The sequence below is a fragment of the Podarcis erhardii genome (assembly GCF_964252035.2).
Source record: "Podarcis erhardii genome assembly, chromosome: Z".
In the NCBI taxonomy this organism is placed as follows: Eukaryota; Metazoa; Chordata; class Lepidosauria; order Squamata; family Lacertidae; genus Podarcis; species Podarcis erhardii.
The window spans coordinates 12,364,369-12,385,951 of record NC_138504.1 but is presented as its reverse complement, the minus strand read 5'-3'; the positions used below and the strand labels follow the sequence as shown (position 1 = coordinate 12,385,951).

At 39.1% G+C, this 21,583-nt stretch overlaps 1 protein-coding gene across 6 annotated transcripts in view; it reads right to left on the bottom strand.

The window, feature by feature from the left end:
* Positions 1-21,583, bottom strand: part of STAG2 (STAG2 cohesin complex component) — a 69,110-nt gene that overhangs the window by 9,434 nt on the left and 38,093 nt on the right. For all 6 annotated transcript variants that reach the window (XM_081847876.1, XM_081847872.1, XM_081847875.1 and 3 more), the window contains 21 exons: positions 20,921-21,072; positions 19,320-19,393; positions 19,102-19,225; positions 18,076-18,174; positions 17,877-17,956; positions 16,450-16,557; positions 13,375-13,486; positions 12,139-12,256; positions 11,036-11,139; positions 9,940-10,032; positions 9,382-9,471; positions 8,840-9,043; positions 8,511-8,581; positions 5,292-5,379; positions 5,109-5,189; positions 4,545-4,637; positions 3,438-3,612; positions 2,648-2,787; positions 2,207-2,308; positions 1,212-1,360; positions 208-336 (listed from right to left, as the gene is read on the bottom strand). In XM_081847876.1, coding sequence (XP_081704002.1) covers positions 208-336; positions 1,212-1,360; positions 2,207-2,308; positions 2,648-2,787; positions 3,438-3,612; positions 4,545-4,637; positions 5,109-5,189; positions 5,292-5,379; positions 8,511-8,581; positions 8,840-9,043; positions 9,382-9,471; positions 9,940-10,032; positions 11,036-11,139; positions 12,139-12,256; positions 13,375-13,486; positions 16,450-16,557; positions 17,877-17,956; positions 18,076-18,174; positions 19,102-19,225; positions 19,320-19,393; positions 20,921-21,072 — 2,386 coding nt within the window. The remainder of the gene's footprint in view (positions 1-207; positions 337-1,211; positions 1,361-2,206; positions 2,309-2,647; positions 2,788-3,437; positions 3,613-4,544; positions 4,638-5,108; positions 5,190-5,291; positions 5,380-8,510; positions 8,582-8,839; positions 9,044-9,381; positions 9,472-9,939; positions 10,033-11,035; positions 11,140-12,138; positions 12,257-13,374; positions 13,487-16,449; positions 16,558-17,876; positions 17,957-18,075; positions 18,175-19,101; positions 19,226-19,319; positions 19,394-20,920; positions 21,073-21,583) is intronic.

Genomic DNA, 21,583 nt, shown 5'->3' with positions numbered 1-21,583 from the left:
AGTGCTAAAGTTTGTCCACCCACAACATTCTGAAACAATTCTATTTTAATTAATTATTAAGCAAACTGAAGATAAAGTGTTCCACATTAAAGCACAGCTATTCTCAGAGAAATATATTACAGAAATGTTCTTAAAAGAACAAATGATGATACTTAAAAGACATCTGTGTAGCTTGTAAGAAAATCCAAATATAAAGAATGTACTTACACTGTTTTTTTGTCTTGCCTGAGAAGTTTGGATGAGAACTCACTCAATATATCAAGAAATGCCAGATTTAATGGTGGATGGCTCTCACCTTGAGGGTTAGGCTCTTTAAAAGCAAACTCTATGCCGTCCCTGAAAACAATTAAGAATTGAAGTGAGCAGTTATAAATAAGTTTTCACAAAGGGCAAAAAATTGAAAAACATACAGTAAGATTTCCCTTTGACATGAAAAGGTTCCAAAACAATTGATGCTAGAAAAATATTTCAAAAGGGTAAACAGTATTTTTTACATTTCAAATATTGCAAATCATGTATTTTACAACTGTGAATGAAACATTGTTCTCAATTAAAATTAAACATTTTAAATGAAGCTAAAAGGATTTTTCCTATTTGTTTTTGTATTCTCATGGAATACAGGAAATTCAAAGTATGACACTTTTCTTTTTGGTGTTGTGTGCACATATGAAAGTGCTTTATGAAAGTCTACCCACTGCCTGATGCCCAACTTTGAAAAACAAAGGTGAAGCTAGGTCTTGAACCTCAGAGCTTCTTCATGCAAAACAGGTTCTCTGCCACTAAACTACAGCCTTATCATCATAAAAAAGCTTCAGAAATTATCATGGTCTACTTTCTGATATGCCCAGCTAGGCTAGAAGAAAGCAAGCTATTGTGCAGCAGATGGAGTAAAATGCACAGACCTCCAAGCGGTTTGTGTGATAGTATTGCTGAAATTACAGGAAGTTACATAGGTGGTGAATCTTTCAAACTGAGGTTCACATATGCCTAGAGAGTTATATTTGGCCTCTGCGCCACAGGTTCTACCCCTACCACAAAGACTGAATTGGCTAGAATTGAATATACTATTTATTTTAGACCTTCCACCTGCTAGAAATGGTGAGACTGATCACACATTAAAATTCACAAAAAGCTAAATAGTAATTCAAAACTCCAGAATGCATTTGTGTTTTCCAAAACAAAACAAAAAACAAAAAAATGGGAGCAATTACTTGTGTAGCATAGCAATGGCTTCTCTTGTTTTCAGTTGATCAAGTCCAAATGTTAAAGCAAAACGTCGAGCTAACTCCTTAATGCCACTGAAAGTTGGTGATGATCTGTCAAAGTTATACCCATTTTCTTGAATCATCTCATTGAAAAGCTGCATAAAGAAAGCATTTTTCAGTCTTAATAAACTTTTGTATAATTTAATGCATAATCTGAATATTTCCCCAAATCTTACAAAATGAGCGTCTTCTACCAACTTTAACCAAAACCATCTTAAGAGCTAGTCTTTCAACATAAAATAATAACTTTGCTTACACTCCAGCAAGATATAAGTTTATAAAGACGGGAGTGTTACTCATAACAATACAATGAAGTGTACAGAGCATTCTGTCTGCTGAATTCCATCCCCCAAAACTTGATTGAAGCTTACAATGTGCATACCCATATGTCAACTTATTTTCAGTAAACCTTTTGCAATTTGGTGTTAGTACTAGTTCTAAAATATATGCAAGGTGAAGAAGAGCATAGAAGATATGTGCTTAATGAATTTGGACATTATGAACTTGGGTATTAATATTAATTAATAAGGATTTATTAAAGTATTTCAGAATTATCGTCTGATGGCCTGCAGGGTGATGCAAGCTGACAAATATTATTCAACCCATTAATTTACAGACTGAGGGAAACACATGGGGAAACCCTGTTCCTTCAGGTGAGGGTAGTCCAACACATGGCCCATGCACACTCGCATACATTTAAGTGATTGAATTTCTCTTTGAGAGAAATCACAAACATATGAAATGTGACTTGTTCCCAGAAATTTCCTAACTGTCAATGCTTATTAAAGTTAGCATTAAGTATCGCAGAGCTTCATGGGCATAACAATGGACTCAGATATAAATAGAATTACTCCTATAACTTGAGTTGCACTAATTTATTTTAATAAGGTCTGTTTTTAGCAACCATTGGGATCAGGTACTTTAATTGAGGAAGTACTTACCTGTTGTAAACTGAGAATCAGAGTCTTTGCACACTGGATTTTATCTATTTGCCTTGTTTTACTCATTGTTTCTTTGATTATATCTCCATAATCATTGTAATACTACAAGGGAGAGAAAACACACAAAACAGCTTGACTTGCTGACAACAAACAGTCACTTCTTAACAGTGTCAAGAAGTCAACTGAAGAGATACTAAAAAAGGACTTTAAAATATTTCATTTAACTACAATTTAACAAGACATTCCCAGGACCCAGGCAAGACATGCATTCTATCAATACAAGACATAAGGAAAACAAATATGAACTGTTTATGGTCTAACAGCCACACCCAAAAAGGAAATATAAAATACTTGAAAAATGAGAACATGCTAGCTGACAGCAACCAGTTAACATGAAAGCCCCACCCCACCATTTTCAGAAGATCAGAAATGCTGAATTACCTTCATATATTGCTTAAAAATATCTGCAGCAGTATTCATTTCCACCACTGTATATACAATAAGTTTACAAAAAGCTGCAAGCAAATTTCTTCTTTTGTGCAAAGCTTCAATCTTACTGGCTTCATCATCCTGCTGTCCATCTAAGAAATGAAATAAGGTGCACAGCATTAAAAAATCAATTCTCATCAACTGGACCTTTATTAACAGCTGCTGAAAATGTTGTTGAAAATAACCTATGACAGCAGGAAAAAAGAAGTGACTACCAAATGCTTTGCCAGCTACACTGTATTAACAAGGCAATCTTTAAAAAGAAAATAAAACTTTAAGTACACTGTAGCACAGAATAGTTTTCGTAGTTGATTTAAGTTCTCTTTATTCATTTCTTGTATGATCCCTTTCCAACTTTTTTACAAGAATTTACACTTAGACTGGTATTTCATGGAATCATAGAGCTATCTTTTAAAGGTAACTGAAAGCAGGACACAATGCAAGGCCACAAAGTTCTAACTGTTGTAAATGACATATTTTAAGCTAACGTGAGCTACTACAATTTAGACTGCAATTATGAAAATATGGTGAAAGCTAGGGCCTAATTCCCACTCAAGTGATAAACACGTGTCTTCACTGTACCACTTCAGACTGCAGCTGAGAACTCATGTGATAAGATAAGAAAAGAGGCAAGCTATTCTGAGGAAGCCAGTGATTTAGTAAATTAAGGGAGAACCCAAGTCTTTTGGGTCATATTCAGATTCTGTCAATATGATTAGAAGATGATTTCACAGCCTTATACCTGCACTGTTGTTATCATCATCCTGGTCAATGAAGACATGATCGAGAATAAAACTCAACATTTCAGCTTGCAATGAAGAGTCAGGAGTATAAACTAGCGGCTCTAAGATGTCACGACCTCCTGACATAATCTGATGACTGAAGATCATTAATACATCACACAAAATTGTAAAGGCCTGCAAAAAATAATGATAAGAACCATAATTATATATATATTTTTCTGTTGCAGGCTGTTAGATGTGGAATTCCCACACCATCATTACATTGTGTCTGTCATATTATGAAGACCCTGACCTTTGACACCTGAGATGTTTTAGGACCCACCTTATTTTAAGCATTAACAGATTTTAGTATGATTGTATTATTGTGGCAAGGAATCCAATAAACAGTTATAGTCATCATCAACCAGAGATATGATATGCTAAACTTGTAAAGTAAGGATCCAACTAAGTTTCCCATTTATCTAAATATTAACCTTTCAAACACCAAAAGAATGACATCCAATAAAATAAAACAAAAACCTAATGAAACAGTCCCCTCCCCCAGCTTACCTTTTATTCTGAGGAGCTCTACTAAATCTAGTGAGAGAGCATGTATATTTCACCTTTCTAAAGGCAGTACCTGAGTAATTTCCAGTCCATCTACCATCCAGGCCCATGTGCACCTAGAAGCATTCTGGGTTGAAAATAGCTGAAAGCCCTTTTTTAAAATAAAAAAATCAATTTTCTTAATTGATTGTTAGGCAGGGCGGTGGAACTAATGTAGGTGTTCTGGGGTACCAGGTTGCCATTGAGCACTGCAATGGCAACCCCAGGGCTAGAAATTATTCAACTAAAATATCAAACAAAAGTGTGTTTTCATATGCCATATGCTGAAACAATCTAAAGATACTGCCTTTCCAATATTCTAAACGTTAGCATCCTAACAATTTGCACTATTACACAATTGAGGAAAATCAAGATTTGCTTAAAATTACGGTGTGTGTGTGTACACACACACACACACACATATACTCATACATACATACATACATACATATGTATGTATGTATGTATGTTTCTTCAATCACTTACATACAAAGGGGCCAAGTAGTAAAACAGTGACTAACCTGTTCTTTAACAGCAGTATTTACGTTGGTAAGGTAGTGCTGGCAGATTTGACAAAATACCCTCATCTGTTTCTTTAAGCGTAGAAGATCCTCCTTTGAAACAGAATGTTAAATAATATGCAATGCTTTAAATTATACTTGCTTGTTAAACAAAAAATGTATGTTAACTAAGAACTTGTCATAAAATAGAAATGATCTAAGAAAAGAAACAAAAAACATGTAGTATAATTGCAGCTTATTTGACCCTTGGAATTATATACCCTGTGCAAGTTTCAAGCTGGTTTCTGGATCACACATTGCATTCCTCTGTTCTCCTCATTACAGATAGAAATAAGCGGCTGAAAAGAGATGTCCCATTTATGTCATTTAAATGAGACCTCCCTCCCTCAGCTCAATAAATCCACCCTGCCCTTCAGAGGTCAGAAGGGTTACCAGCTGTCCTTCTCTCCCTGCCCCCCATCATACTGACAGGCACTTCAAGTAGCTTGACCTGGTGACACACTGCTATTACACATTTCATTCTATGAAACTTTAAGTTGCCACCATCATCATAACAAGGCTTACCTTTGTAGAACTGCTGTCAGTAATTTTTGCTAGCTGCCAAAGGATTACATAGTGAGTACACTGCAGAGCATGAATAACAATCTGTGTTTAAAACACAAGATAAAATGGTTATTAAAAAAAGGACTGTGATTTTTGTTTTCTTAGATGTATTTTTCCTATTACTGCTTTTTTAAATATACAAACCTGTTCAGGCATATCTCCATTCTCAATGCCTGTTTTTAATAACTTGTAGTTACAACCAAATAAATCCCATCTTGACAGATCATGAGCACTGAAATAGAAAGAAAATGAACAGTTCAATTTCATCACACCTTCTCTCCCACTTTGCAATGCACTGATTACTGTATTCCTTGCAATCCATTACCCCCGAGGATGTGGACAGGCTGCTTGGACGCGTGAAACCAACCACCTGTCTCCTGGATCCTTGCCCATCCTGGCTAATAAAAGCAAGCCGGGAAGGGCTGGGCGATGGGCTCTGCGGGGTGGTGAATGCTTCCCTCTGTGAGGGAGCATTCCCAGATCCGCTGAAAGAGGCGGTCATCAAACCGCTTCTTAAAAAACCATCTTTAGACCCGGCCAGTATGGCCAACTATCGCCCAGTCTCAAATCTTCCATTCTTGGGCAAGGTGATTGAGCGCGTGGTTGCTGAACAACTCCAGGCACGCCTGGAGGATGCGGACCATTTGGATCCCTTCCAATCGGGATTCAGGCCTCATCATGGGACTGAAACTGCCTTGGTCGCGCTGGTTGATGATCTCCAGCGAGCTAGGGACAAAGGTGAGAGCTGTTTCCTAGTTCTGCTGGATCTCTCAGCGGCCTTTGATACAATCGACCATAACATCCTTCTGGACCGTCTAGAGGGGCTGGGAGCTGGGGGCACTGTTATACAGTGGTTTCGCTCCTTCCTCCTGGGCCGTGTTCAGAAAGTGGTGGTGGGAGATGAGTGTTCAGACCCCTGGGCCCTCACTTGTGGGGTGCCTCAGGGTTCCGTCCTCTCCCCCATGCTTTTTAACATCTATATGAAGCCGCTGGGAGAGATCATCAGGGGGTTTGGACTGGGTGTCCATCAATATGCAGATGATACCCACCTCTACCTCTCTTTCAAATCAGAACCAGTGAAGGCGGTGAAGGTCCTGTGTGAGTGCCTGGAGGCGGTTGGAGGATGGATGGCGGCTAATGGATTGAGGTTGAATCCTGACAAGACAGAAGTACTGTTTTGGGGGGACAGGGGGCGGGCTGGTGTGGAGGACTCCCTGGTCCTGAATGGGGTAACTTTGCCCCTGAAGGACCAGGTGCGCAGCCTGGGAGTCATTTTGGACTCACAGCTGTCCATGGAGGCGCAGGTCAATTCTGTATCCAGGGCAGCTGTCTACCAACTCCACCTGGTACGCAGGCTGAGACCCTACCTGCCCGCGGACTGTCTCGCCAGAGTGGTGCATGCTCTAGTTATCTCCCGCTTGGACTACTGCAATGCGCTCTACGTGGGGCTACCTTTGAAGGTGACTCGGAAACTACAACTAATCCAGAATGCGGCAGCTAGACTGGTGACTGGGGGCAGCCGCCGAGACCACATAACACCGGTCTTGAAAGACCTACATTGGCTCCCAGTACATTTCCGAGCACAATTCAAAGTGCTGGTGTTGACCTTTAAAGCCCTAAACGGCCTCGGCCCAGTATACCTGAAGGAGCGTCTCCACCCCCATCGTTCTGCCCGGACGCTGAGGTCCAGCGCCGAGGGACTTCTGGCGGTTCCCTCATTACGAGAAGCAAAGCTACAGGGAACCAGGCAGAGGGCCTTCTCGGTAGTGGCACCCGCCTTGTGGAACGCCCTCCCATCAGATGTCAAAGCGATAAATAACTACCTGACATTCAGAAGACATCTTAAGGGATGTTCAGGGAAGTTTTTAATCTGTGATATTTTAGTGTATTTCTGGTTTTTATGGAAGCCGCCCAGAGTGGCTGGGGAAACCCAGCCAGATGGGTGGGGTACAAATAATAAATTATTATTATTATTATTATTATAAGCAGCACAGTGCAACTACCCTTAGGCATTAGTTGAATTACTCTCCTTATAACAGATCTAGACATGTTATCACCACAGAAGAGGAAACCTTAAGTGGTCCTCATACCTCTCTAGGCCACACCTATTGCAGCCCCAACTTTTGCCTCTGACTCTGCCCACAACAGTCATGTGGCCCCCAGAAGGTTCCCCATAATGGAATACAAGTCTTGATATGAATAAATATCCCCACTCCTGCTAGAGTTCCAGTGTGCTTTGCACAGCACCAAGTCATGGAGGATGCAATGTGCCTGATTTTCCCTCCTTGCCCCTTCCCCTGGATTGGAAGAGGAAGGAAACAGAGGTGCCAACCTGTAAATAGCTTTTTACTGTAGAATAGATTGTGGCATCAGCACAGTTGGTATCATTCAATATAAAATATATTCCAAAATGAACTTTCCACATCTTGGTCTAGTTCTTACCTCAAATTTGTCCTGGAAAGCACTTAGCAACCATCCTAACCTCCTAAGACTATTTACGTAACGTACTGCAGAAATAATCTGGTCACCAGCAAAATTTAATCAACATCTCCTGTAAAGGAATGTGTCCCACATAGCCAACAGTAAGATAACCTGAAGACTCAGGAAACAATTGACTTCAAGCAAGTAATGAAACTTTTTGGAATAGTTAAGGATTCTTTTACTCTTTAGATAAAAATATGTTAAGTGTAAGATTTGTTGCCTAATTATTTTAAAATTTTGCTGTCTGAAGCAGCATCCATATATTCGGTCTATTTCATTTCATGTAGTAGGACAATATTTCTTTATTCTCTTACATATGAATTTCCTGTGGGTATAAGAATAAGGGTAAACTCATTCATAGTTTTTTTTTAAAAGCACACTGTAACTCTAGCAAAAAAGATCCTGAACCTTCCCTCAGCTTAATATTGGGAGTGTACATAGAAGACACGTAGGTAGTGGACACATATACAGGTTTTTAATGTCCACCTTCAAACAAGACAAGACAGATTCATGCACAGCTTTCCCTAAGTAAGTGGTTCTAAAGAAAGAGCTAACATGAAGACTAACTGGTGGTTCTCTCTCTCTAGTATTAAAAGAGTGAATGCCTCTTTACACAAACATGAAATGTGGTAATGTTAATAGGGGAAAAGACCAGCAGGAACAGAAGTTGGGCATATTGAGCAGAAAGTAGTCAAATGCCTGCATAATACATGGCTGCTAAAATGATCACAGCACTACTGTCAATTATTTTAAAAATTATTTTTTGAAATAAATAGTTTAATTTTAGCACTTTTAAAACTTCTCAGTGATTAGAATTTAAATTTATTATTAAAACAAAGAGTTGAGAGTTGCAAGAAGCGGACAGGCTGTTCCTGTACTTACTTATGAAAAGCAGTGATTCGCTTTAATGTCGATAGGACCTGATAAGCGTCATCTTCATCAGGCTCTTCACCCTGTTAAAAAATTATACGGTTGCAGTAAAAGTAAGTATCTTCAATAAATGGTAAAGTAATATTTTATGAGTAGCTCAAATGAAAAGCACTCACAAAATCAACAACTATCAATGCTTTCTATTTCGGGCCATATATGAAGTACTTGCAATTGTTGAGGTTTTTTGTTCTTACAAGGAGTGATGACCAGTGAGAACGCTAGCTTGAATGCTAAAGCAAGAAATAAAACAAACAAACACACAACTAAAACAAGATACATGCCTCTTGCAGAAAATCTTCAAGAAGTCTATTGAATTTGTCAGCCAGTTCATCCATTAGCTGACTTCTTGCAATGTCCACTCTGTTAAATATTGTGAACTCTTCATTACAGAGTGCATGGTACGTTTTAGAGCAAGCTTCCAAAACATCTGTGTCGGTGTGCTTTTCAACAATATCCCGGATCTGTCGCAATAAGGCATCCAAATGCTACAAAAGACAAATCAAAATTATCAAGTAAGCACAGCATACATATTTTTTCTGGTTATTTGATCAAGTAGAACAAACAAACAAACAAACAAAAGCAAGCAAACAAACAAGCAAACCCAAAAGGAATTTCTTTAAAACTACTTATTTCAAAAGAGGTAGGTATTGGCTTCACCTGTTACAAGAGTTGCATTCTCTTGAAGCTATCTGCTCCATAGCCAAGCCTGCAATAGCCCCCACTATGGAATGCTGCTAACCCCCAATATACAATTATCTGTTTAATAGGAGCATTTGTTCAGTTTTTATTCCCTTTATTCTTCTATACTTGCAAATTTACTTACCTTTTCTAATCTCCCTGTTGTGTAGATTTCCAAATCAAAATATTGTGGCAACTGTAACAAGTTGGTGACTTTCTCTGCATCTACAGAATACTGTAGAAATTGATAAAGAAAACAAAGCTCAAATATTTTAAAAGAAAACAAAAGTGCCCCACATAATCATGTATTTGTTAAATTTTAATACGAGCTTTCTATCAAATTATGCATTCTACAATTCCAGACATGAGTTTCACCAGGAAATCAAAAATATTCATTATTAATCAACACTGTTAACTTCATTAACCAAGTAACTTCTCCAAATGCAATCTTTCTGTATGCCTCTTCAAGTGCTGGAACCAGTGGAAAATTGCACAAAAAGGGCAAAGCACATTATTTCCATGCAAAAGGTCCCAGGTTCAATCCCTAGGTAGGACTGAGAAAGTTACTCCTGTCTGAAATCCTGGAGAGCCGCTGCCAGTCAGTGTAAACAATACTGAGATTGATTGACCAATAGTCTGAGACTGCATAGGCAGCTTCCTATGTAATTGTGGTCTTAAAAAGAGAGAAAAATAAATCACTCACTTTTGCTAACAGCTGAGGGAGTGCCACAGCAAAAAGTTCTGTGATCCTTGTCCTGTCATCCAACTGTGCTTTTTTCTCCTTTGCCGTAAGTACCTACATTGAAAGTGCGAGGATAGTTATAACTAAATAAGTGATCATATCAACAGTTTCAACAGTTGTTTAGTGCAACCAGTAACTTACTAAGTTATAAAAATGTAACTTATAGTAGACCCAAGAGCCTGCTGCGCCAGACCAAAGGCCAATATAGTCCAGCATCCTGTTTTCAACAGTGGCAAACCACATGCCCCTGGGAAACCCAAAAGCAGGACACAAGAACAATAGCTCTATCCCACTGTTGTTCTCCAGCAATTGTTATTCAAATACATGCTATGCTGTACTACTTTCTGGAGTTAATATATAAAATAAAGAACAGGCGTGCAGCAGCTGCGCCAGAATCCCCACCCATCCATGTGCTCATGCATGCCCAGTGACAATTATGTGTAGGGAATTTGGTACAGATGTCACATGTATGAACAGATTCATATAAAGGAGCAAACTAAAATTTATTGTTTACATTTATTAGTTGCTTATTAACTGAATCCTCTAACCAATGTACAACCAAAGTTAAGCAATGGGTATAGAATCATGTTTTCAACAGCCACACAATTTACACTACATAAAGTTATTGCATCGTAGAATTAATAAGTGCTAATGCTACAAAAATGTGCCACAATTCTATGACCAAATTTCAGTATTGGAACTTGGATTGCTTTACTCTGGTCTTTGAGACAAAAGATAATTTAGTTAAAGTTAAGATACTTTCACTAATATGTACACTAGGCATGAGTTCATCTTCCAATCAGCACATCTTACTTCTGATTTAATGTAATAATCCAATGAAAGTTAAAAGGCTTTTGGGACACAACTATAGGGTCTTTTGATACGTATTTTAACAATGCAACATTACTGACATTGTACTGCATCCATCTGTTACAACATATGTGAAGAATTACCAACACAGTTTTTCATTTGCTAGAAAGCCTTATTATTAAAATCAAATATGAGAATGAATTCAGCACTACTGCCATACTATAAGTTTACAAAAACAAAACCATACCCGCTTTCCTGAGCCTCTTCCTACAGGCGGATGACATTCAGCTGCTTGTCTAATTGTACACAGCATTATTTCAATTAGTGCACTTTCCTGTTTGTCTGTTAAAGCTGAAATTATAAAAAATATCAAAATATTTCAACTCATTTTTCCTAAGAACATACCTGCTTATGAAGCCTTAGATATAAGTAATATATAAGTAATAAAGGTTTTCCACTAGAATTATGTTAATAGCTTAAACTTGCAACTGGGGCATCAAGATTAAGTAGAAAACAACAAATGTGTACAATTATGAGTTTGAATTCAGGTTTGGAAGTAATAGTAATGTTTTACAGTTTTTGTACTACATTCAAGGCTGTATTTGCATTTTAATGCTTTCTTTAAGAAGACAGCAGTATTATTTTTACAGAATAAAGTAAATGGGAGATTCACATGATAAGAACAAAGCAGGAGCAAGGGTACTGATCTGCAGAATTAACTTAAGGTACTGATTTAGTATTAAAATGATTTCAAATGTTTAATAAAATTATCAGGGATGATGTTTCAGTATAAATCTGCAAAACAGCATTATTCCTACAACACAATACCTATACAGAAAAACTGAGGAGCAACCAGACATCTGTTTGTTTATTAAAACACATTTGCTGGTTTGACTATGAAATAGGGGAGGGGGTTAACTTTGTATACTAAAAAATCATGGTGAGAGACCAAGGGAAAGTGGATTTCGCTCCTCATCACTGCAAGATCCACTCTATAGTTCTCTGGAGAACTTGTTTATTAAACATACACATATTTCATTTGATCCCAAAGTTGAAGACAACAACAAAAATTCAACAGATTTAGGCTACAAACTATGCTTCATAAAGAGTATGTCCAATCCAAGAGTACATTCCAAGGAAATATGCATAGAAACAAACTGACCTATGGACTGCAAGACATATGGACTATTTGCTAACCAATGGTTGCAACCCAGATTTCTGTACACAAAAGAGCTTCCCTTTCTCTTCCATGAGAAAGGAAACCTCTCCAAACTCAAAACCCCTTCCCAACCAGACTATAAAGTCTTCTTATGAAAAAGTTTGATGCTGAAGAATACAGTGAAATCTTACGTTCTTCTCCATTGAGTGGCTCCTCCAACAGAAGACTATTCATACATTCCCAGTCCTTCAAGAGGTCAGTGGCACAATCCCACATGCTGTCCACCAAGTAAGCAGCATGCTCATGTAACTAAAAAAGATTCAACTGTATTTAACATTTTGTCTCAGGAAAACTAGTTAATATGTATACCCCAATGGTTAGGAAAAGCCCTACTGTTGTTGAAGCTGTGAAAGAGCTAATACTAATTCCTGTTATTTATAATTTCAAAGGGAAGTGTTAATATTGAACAGAATTATGGGCAATTAACCAGGAAAATGTTTTGTTACTTGTTTGCAGTTACTATGATGACCCCTTGAAACAAGTGTATTTAAGCATCCTGAACTGGTTTACTTATTCAGAAATGTGTGCTGCATTTTAATTGACAGTGACAGTCATGGTTATTTGAAAGATCTAATCACAGCAAAACACTCAAAGAACCTCAAATCAGACAACTCTTCTTCTCCCCTCATGCTTCTATTATCAAAACTGTCAATGCTAAACAGTGTCAGCAATAATCATAAAGGGAGAGATTTGGAGGTGCACAGAAGAGCAAAGGAAATGTGGCCTATGACTTCAATCTTCCTGGCCATATTGTTTATATTCATACTCTTAACAGAGTAGCAAAACTTTTCATGAACTCATTTTCCACTAATTAGTGTAGCCAAAAAAATATAGGCCTCGGCCTCACTCTAGGCAGCTGTTTAATCATCAAAAACTACCTCTACAGTAAAATAAATAATCCCTTTAATAACAGATTTGTAAAGACATCCTAGTTTTAAAAAATGTTCAACAGATACAGTGGTACCTCAGGCTACAAACTTAATTTGTTCCGGAGGTCCATTCTTAACCCAAAACCGTTCTTAACCTGAGGCACGCTTTCACTAATGGGGCCTCCAGCTGCCACCACCGCACTGCAATTTCCGTTCTCATCCTGGGGCAAAGTTTGCAACCTGGAGCAACTACTTCTGGGTTAGCAGAGTTTGCAACCCGAAGCGTTTGTAACCCAAGGTACCACTGTATATAAAATGAACTGTGGCAAAACTATTTTACTGCTCTTTTAAGCAAATTGCTATACTTGGGTGAGACACTTCTTACTATTCAGAAAGTCTTGAATGCCTGGTATGCTCTTCTGGAAGAAATCACCATAAAAATCAAGCATTTATCTTAACTATAGTTCTATAAAATGAACAAGTTACTCATAAACATACCTCACTTTCCAAAAAGAAAAATACTAAAGTCTTGACAAGGTTAGCATTTGGACCTTGTCTCCCCCGTCTTTTAAGAATTCCATCCTCTTCAGGGTCTCTACGACTAAAAAGCCTTTCAAAGCAAGGGAACAAAAAAACAAGCACCAGACATTTATTGCTATATCAAAAATTGCTGTATATGCATTTACTAGACAGATGATGTTTTCAAGAGCAACAGTTAACTATTATTAACAGGTAAAAGTTTGCTCTTTTATAGACAATATCCAATTGTTGCACCCTACTGATGCAGTGAACTTCCATTTGCACACGTGATACATTTTATTTCTCATTTTCCTTGCTGTCACCCATGCACCCCAAAATCTGCTCCAGTGGGTTGAGGGACCCTCTGAGATAGATGGGGCGGGGGGGGGGAGATGTAGGGGGCAGAAGAGGAAGGGGAATTCCCACTGTGTACACTGGCACTATGTGGGATCTCATCCTCTATCACTATGGAAGGGTTGCCTATAATAGGGTTGCCACATTTTGAAAAACAAAAAAGGGGGCACATTTTCCAGCTTCTACTTTCTGTTCTGTCAGGCAAACGCTGAGGAACTTTCTTGCATATTCACCTCTGGCGACTAAACACTCAGTGGCCTAGTTTAAATATGTGTGTGTTGTGTTGGGTTAGGATAGCAGGAATGCAAATACTTGCATACTTAGAATCATAGAATTGTGGAGATAGAAGGAACCCTGAGGATCATCTAGTCCAACCCTGCAATGCAGGAATGTGCAGCTGTCCCATATGGGGCCTGAACATGCAACCTTGGCATTATCATCACCATGCTCTAACCAAAGCAGGGAGTTGAACCAAGGTCCTTCTGGGTGCAAAGATGTTCCTGGCACTGAGCCATAGTCCCGCTGAAACAGATACACAGGAAGGAGCCTTATACCAAATCTGACTCAATGCTCTGTCTACCTCAGTACTGCCTAAGTACAAAGTTCATTTCAGGGCCTAATCCGGCCTGTCGGATTTTATCTGGCTCCTGTGGCAGTTTCCTTCTTGGGGTAAAATCCTAAAAAAAAGCTCAACAACTTCAACCCTAAAAAAACCCTTCATTTCCGGCCCTCTTTAAAAAAAGTTTGCACACCACTGGCCTATGCAGTTGCTTTGGAACGTCTCAGGGCAGCAGTATTACACACACACAAATGGCTTTAGTCATTAAGGTCCCCAATCCATGCATGTTTTACTTGGGAGGAAACCCCACTGAACTGCTGGAATTTACTTCCAAGTAGAACACTGCCTCCAGATCAGAAATGGAAACAACCCTTTCCCCCAAATGATGCCCAAATTGCTTCTTTTGTTTATTACACATTGTATTTTATTGTACAGTGGTGCCTCGCAAGACGAAATTAATTCGTTCCACAAGTTTTTTCGTCTTGCGAGTTTTTCGTCTTGCGAAGCACGATTTCCCATAGGAATGCATTGAAAATCAATCAATGCGTTCCTATGGAAACCGCCTTCAGACCAGGTCCGGGGACACTCTGTCCCCCGACCTCTTCTGAAGGCTGGGGGGGGGGACAAGGGCTTTTCTTCCCACCCCCAGCATTTTAAAAAACCCCGGGACAGCAGAGGACTTCTTCGCTGTCCCGGGGTTTTTTAAAATGCTGGCGGGCGGCAGCGCTGCCGCCCACCAGCATTTAAAGATCGCCCCGGACAGCGGACTTAAAGCGATTTTAAAGCCCCCGGGAAGGCAGGCGGGGGGGGGAGCAAAGACTTTCGCCCCCCGCCTGCCTTCAAAAGCCGTCCGGGAAAGCGGAGAAAGGCGCTGTGTTTCTCCGCTCTCCCGGGAAGGCAGGCAGGGGGGAGCAAAGACTTTTGCCCCCCGCCGGCCTTCAGAAGAGGTCCTGGACCTCTTCTGAAGGCCGGCGGGGGGCGAAAGTCTTTGCTCCCCCCGCCTGCCTTCAAAAGCCATCCGGGAAAGCGGAGAAAGGCGCTGCGTTTCTCCGCTCTCCCGGGAAGGCAGGCAGGGGGGGAGCAAAGACTTTTGCCCCCCGCCGGCCTTCAGAAGAGGTCCTGGACCTCTTCTGAAGGCCGGCGGGGGGCGAAAGTCTTTGCTCCCCCCCGCCTGCCTTCAAAAGCCGTCCGGAATAGCAGGAAGCGCTTCCCTGCTATCCCGGACCGCTTTTAAAATGCTGGCGGTGGGGAGCAAAGCCTTTCGGCCCCCGCCGGCCTTCCTGGACCTCTTCTGAAGGCCGGAGGGGGGGGGAAAGGCTTTGCTCCCCACCGCCAGCATTTAAAAGAGGTCCCCGGAGATTTCCCTATGGGCTTCCTTCTTGCGAAGCAAGCCCATAGGGAAATTCGTCTTGCGAAGTGCTTCAAAAAACGGAAAACCCTTTCGTCTTGCGGGTTTTTCGTCTTGCGAGGCATTCGTCTTGCGGGGCACCACTGTATTATGCTTTGAATTCCATAAAACTATACTCATCTTAAGTCTGCATAATACCTCCTGCACTCCACTAACCATAGTTAGTGGAAACTAGTTTGCAAATCCTGATTTATGATCATCCAATTTGCTAATCAACCATAAATTGTTATTTGTCAAGTCAGATATCACACCAAAAAACCTTAAGTCATTAACTGAACTGAACCATAAATACAAAAACCACCAGGATTTTCAGGCTGTCCATTTACTAGAGCTGTGGCATGCAGTGAAAGGCACAAGATGTCCACAGAGTGTGAGCAGGCATACTTTCCCTAAACTGTATGAGACTTTTAAAGGTCAAAACAAGCACTTCAAATGGGGTCCAGAAACAAACTTTAACATTATCAAGTCCCATTTGGTTGGAACTGACTCTGACATAGGCCTGTGTATAGCACAGTACTGAGATTTCCTGCTCAGGTGGAACTAGAGAAATAAAACTTAGGTTGTGATATTTGTGTGTGTAACTTCCTACAGTCTGAAGCAACTATACTGCATTTGATTATTGCTTCCCTCATGAGGAGAGACTTTGTTTAAAACATATCCATAGTATGCTAATTACAGAAAACATTAACCATTTCATAAGTGGTACTTATACAAAAACATTATCCTGCCTTACTTTTTATAAAGAAATTCTCCTGCTGCTACAGCTACTGGACGATGGGCAGAGTAAACCAGGTGGTAGACATTTTCACAGTCTTCTGCAGTCAGGACTTCTTCACTACTCCTAGAAATGAAAATAAAAAATATATATCCCAAAATCTTAAGGAAGAACGAAGAGATTCAAAGTTGATGTTAACATTAAAATCAAAAAAGGAGCAAAGTGACTAATATTTCGATATAGACAAAAATAAAAGTACAGAAACAATAACCACAAAGCCAACAGAGCTAGGTTTACAATATAAAAGCACAAAAATACATATCACAGTAACAAATGAAAACACTATGCATGCACCCCACAGTTTAAAAGGCCATAGATAGTTTAATTAGCCAAAGGACTGGTAGAAGAGGAATGTTTTTCCTTGGTGCCTAAAGTTATGGAACAAAGGTGTCAGGTGAGCATCTCAGGGGAGAGCATTCCACAAGCAGGGAGCCAACCCAGAAAATCCATTATGGTTTTGCTGGCCTCCAGACCTCTCACAGAGAAGGCACACAAAGAAGGCCCCAGATGATGACTGCAAGGTCAACTGGTTCATATGGGGGGAGGTGGTCCATGAGGTATTGCAGTCCAAAGCCATGTACACCAACCGCTCAGGGATTGCATAACTAGTTTCATTTTACTGAGTTTCATTAGCTGCTTGTTAAATTTGTGAACAGCTGTATAAAAAAACGGTAAGTGGTCTGAGGTAAATGCTGACAGCTAAGTTATCTTTGCCGCCAACAGTTGACATGTCCCATAGCTACCAGAATTGGTTATGAATGGAGGGCTGGTCAAGTACTACAGCAGCTTTATATGTAATATTATTTGCACTGTGGGAAATGGGCCAAATTCTCTCAGACATTTTTATTCAAGTATAATGAAATGTAATTGGCAATAAAATGATATAATGGAGACAGGGTGAATCCGGTTGATTGCTAAGTAGTTGATAGCTGCAGCTGCTTGGAAACTGGGTGAAGATGCTGTAGGAATTCTTACACCACCTACAAATAACTTCCATGAAATCAGTGGACTTTTAAAATTACCACAGCAGAACAGGTGACCTCACTAAGTCAGTTTAGGCTGCCCTGCTGCTCACTGTGGTCATGAACAAAAAACCCACCAAAGAATTTGGGCTCTTAAACAAATATATCAAGGAATCATGACATTTTTTGGCACAAATGGCTGTTGAGAACTACTTAAAAACCTGCTCAGAGTATCCCAGCATGATAAAAACTGAATCCCCCCCCCCCAAAAAAAAGATCTTTCAGCCCCATAAGCAACATAATAAAAGTGACACTGCAAAACAGATATTCTATGTTCAAAGCTTTGTCAAAGTGCACGTAAACAAAATGTACAAATTAACTCCACATGTTTATATTACACACATATTACCCTGAAATACTTACTGTAAAACAAGAGTAAGTAGTTTTATTGCTTGCACTGCCACATCATATTCTTTGTCTAGAGTCATAGACACAATTCTATCCTGATGGGGGGGGGACAAAGTTTTAAAATGACAAGTGTTAAAAATGGAAAGTCTGGAATGCTAGCTTAAATGAAAGAGAGAGAAAATGCTAGCTTAAATGAAAGAGTAAAAATACGAACCTTGAATCGACTGGTGAAGAGCTCCAATTTGGAATTCAGTTCTTTATTATAATAAAGCCCTTGCAAAGCTGTAAGACATTTGAGTCTTACCTCCCCTTGCTAAGAAAAAATCAAACACATGGAGGCTTTAAATATCATTTTTCAACATGACATGCTGCATTCATTGATTGAACAGCTCTACATCTATTCTAAATCAAAGTTAAATGCTGCAGGTCTTTACTGTTCTTGGTTTGTTCCTGTCATATTAATAACCAAGCACTCTCCTGATCAAACAGGCAATATTCCCAAAAACAATATAATCTTCCTCACTATGATTGTGACTGGGATCCAAACAACTACTGGCTGCATTCTAACATGGTAATCCATAAACATGGCTTACTGTGAATGAACAGCACGCTACTGCATGCTGGCAAATTGCTCCAGCTGCTCTCGTTTCCGAGTGAGGGCAACAAGCTATAATCCAAACTAGAGCTTGTATTTTGTGTTTCCCAAACAGACCACAAATTGGGAAAGAGCCTTAGTTTCACAGATTGTAGTTTGTAGAGAAAGAAAACCATGTGCTGGTTCAGACATTGATAGAAACTAAGGTTCCTGGTTGATTGCTCCTGCTCACACTAGGAGAGAAGTGCAGAAGGAGCGATTTGACAGTGTGTGCTAGCATATTGCTCATTCACAATAAACCATAGTTTATGGCTTACCACACACCAACAGCCTTCCTAAAAAGCATTCCAGGGTTATGGCACCACTACTGACAAGGCACAGTGTAAAGAGCCTGATGAACATGTGCATGCAGGCACTTTGGTCCCAAGCAATACCCAACAACTTGTGAAACGCTTTTGACTCAAAGACCTATTGGAATGTAATTCATATAACTTAACTTTTGTACTTCTCCGTTTTGCTTAAAACCAACAGATAATATATATTTAAAATGTTGTACCTGTACTGAAACTAACTTTGTTTAGTTTTGCTGTTTTATTCTCAATTCTGAAAACCTTGAAAATGGACAAATGGTACACAGCATCTTACCTTGTCATGCATTGTCCATCCCACATATTTTAAATAGCTGTCATTGAGAAAGGCATCACTATACATTTTCATCCAAATCCCAATTTCTTCAATACAGATTGCTCTTATTTCAGCTATTGCATCCCTGGAAGAGAATTGAAAAGTAAGTAAAATATGATAAATAAAATAATCACAAGCAAAGCTTAGCCCGTTCTATAGCACAGAGCAACTGAACTCACCTGTATCTATGAACAAATACACCTTTAAAAATTGCATTCATCATATTCTCTATTTCATCCTGATTTTCTTGGAGCTGAAAAATACATTAAGTGCCAAATGAAGAAACTGTAGTTTTAAGAGATATACTGACACAATACATGTCTATAAAACTGAAATAATTCTCAAAAAAGATTACGGGACAGGTGAATTTGTTTAAATAATTGCATATTAACAAATCATTTTCAGTGTGTGAACACTACTGCATGCCATACTGGTGTGGGAAACTTTTGGCCCTCTAGATGTTGCTGTATTACAATTGCCATTCGCCAGGCTTCCTGGAGCTGATGAGAGTTGTAGCTGCAACAAAAGCTGGAGGGTCAAATGTTCCCCACATGCCATACAGTAGGATAGCAACATGAATAAAATATCCATAAAAGTTTAAAATTATACTAATGAAACAATGAAGCTTGAAGATATGCTTACAAGAGTGCACACAATTAGGGAGTGAGGTGGAGTGTCTCTTTTAGAGAAAGCAATTTATGAGCATTGATGAACTGTTGCCCCACCATGCTTTCAATCAACTCACTTTTACCTTTTGCAGAGAACCTAATCATCTAGAGACATCTAAGACCAGAGAGTGGAAGGAAGTGATTCAATGTTAGACACCATCCCATAAAAGAAAGCAGAAGCTCTCTTAAGAGCAATGTAGGGAGATTAAATGGCACTAAGTTCAGTTAAGAGGCTCTCTGAGCCCAGCTCCCCAGTTTGGAAAGAAATGCTTCCTTGGCCTCCACTTGTTCTCAGGTATGGTGCACATGTTGGGAGAAGAGTCACTTTGACTCTGCCCAATAGTTCTTTAGCCAAAGTGAGATTATCCATGGAAAAGGAGAAGATAGAGTGCATAGGAAAAGAAATATATCCTCTACATCCATCCTTTGTACCCAGATGACATGCATGTTGACTATTTACACTATTCATGCTACAGGAACTTTGAAACTAAAACTACAGCCATTGTACTTCAATACTTCAATACTAGAAGACATCTGAAGGCAGCCCTGTTTAGGGAAGCTTTTAATGTTTGATGCACTATTGTATTTTAATATTTTATTGGAAGCCGCCCAGAGTGGCTGAGGAAACCCAGCCGGACAGGCTATTATTATATTTATATTGTGCCTTAGGCACAGTAAGATCATTGTCAGCTAGGATCCAAATCCTGTGAAGACTCATGACACAGTAGCTAAATTCTGGAGGTAAGAATTTCATAGAAAAACTAATGCTCACTGCCACCTAGCAGAAAAGTTTGAGGACCCACAGTAAACTAGACTAAAAACTCAAATTTTTGGAGAAGGGGTAAAAAGGAAACTCCATTGTATATAATGTTCCACACAGCACAAATCCAGCTGGTGGGAGTCATGTTCTGCTCCCTGGTTTTCCACAGGCATCTGGTTGGCCATTATGAGAGCAGAATGCTGGACTAGAAGGCTCATTGGCCTGATCTAGCAGGCTATTCTTATGTTCCAATAACTAAGCAATGGCAAGATAAATTTCACAATCAACTGACAGCACACCTCATTTTGCATCAAAATCTTTAGAAATTAAAATAAATGACAAAGGCTCTAACCTCTTTCCTTTTTTGTAGCAAGAGCTCCAGTCTATCATTAGCTCGTTTTACAATTATTTTATTCCGTTCTGCTTCATACTGTCGTTGTGTATTGTCCATGTTAATGCTCAGATTTAATGCCACATTCACTAATGCAGTCATCAGTTTCATAGCTAAAAAGTATGAAAGATAAAATCACTTAACGTGCATGTGTTTTAAAAAATAAATAAAGACATTATCAAGACTGCCAAATAAGACATAGAGACAAAACCACTATAGTACATTTAAATTAGACTGCTCAATGTAAACAAGGCTGCAATCTTATACACACTTACTTGGCAATAAGTCCCACTGAACTCAAGGGGACATACTTCTTAGTGGACTTGTACAGGGATGCACCATTTGAATGATTCATTCAGAAATGGAAAGGATGGTTACATGCAACCTAGATAATATTGATCTTAATGAACCACTATCTTGATTTGCCTCTATATCTTTATTTTCTTATTGGAGGAGATATCAAAACAGGCCCATTAGAATGAGTACAGTACAAACATATGAATAATTTATTTTATTTTTCTAAATTAAATTACAATCAACATATGCACACATAGAAATGTATGTGTGCATTTGTATGTAAGTTTATAAAACAAAAACTAGCATAAATAAGAAATGTCTTCATTT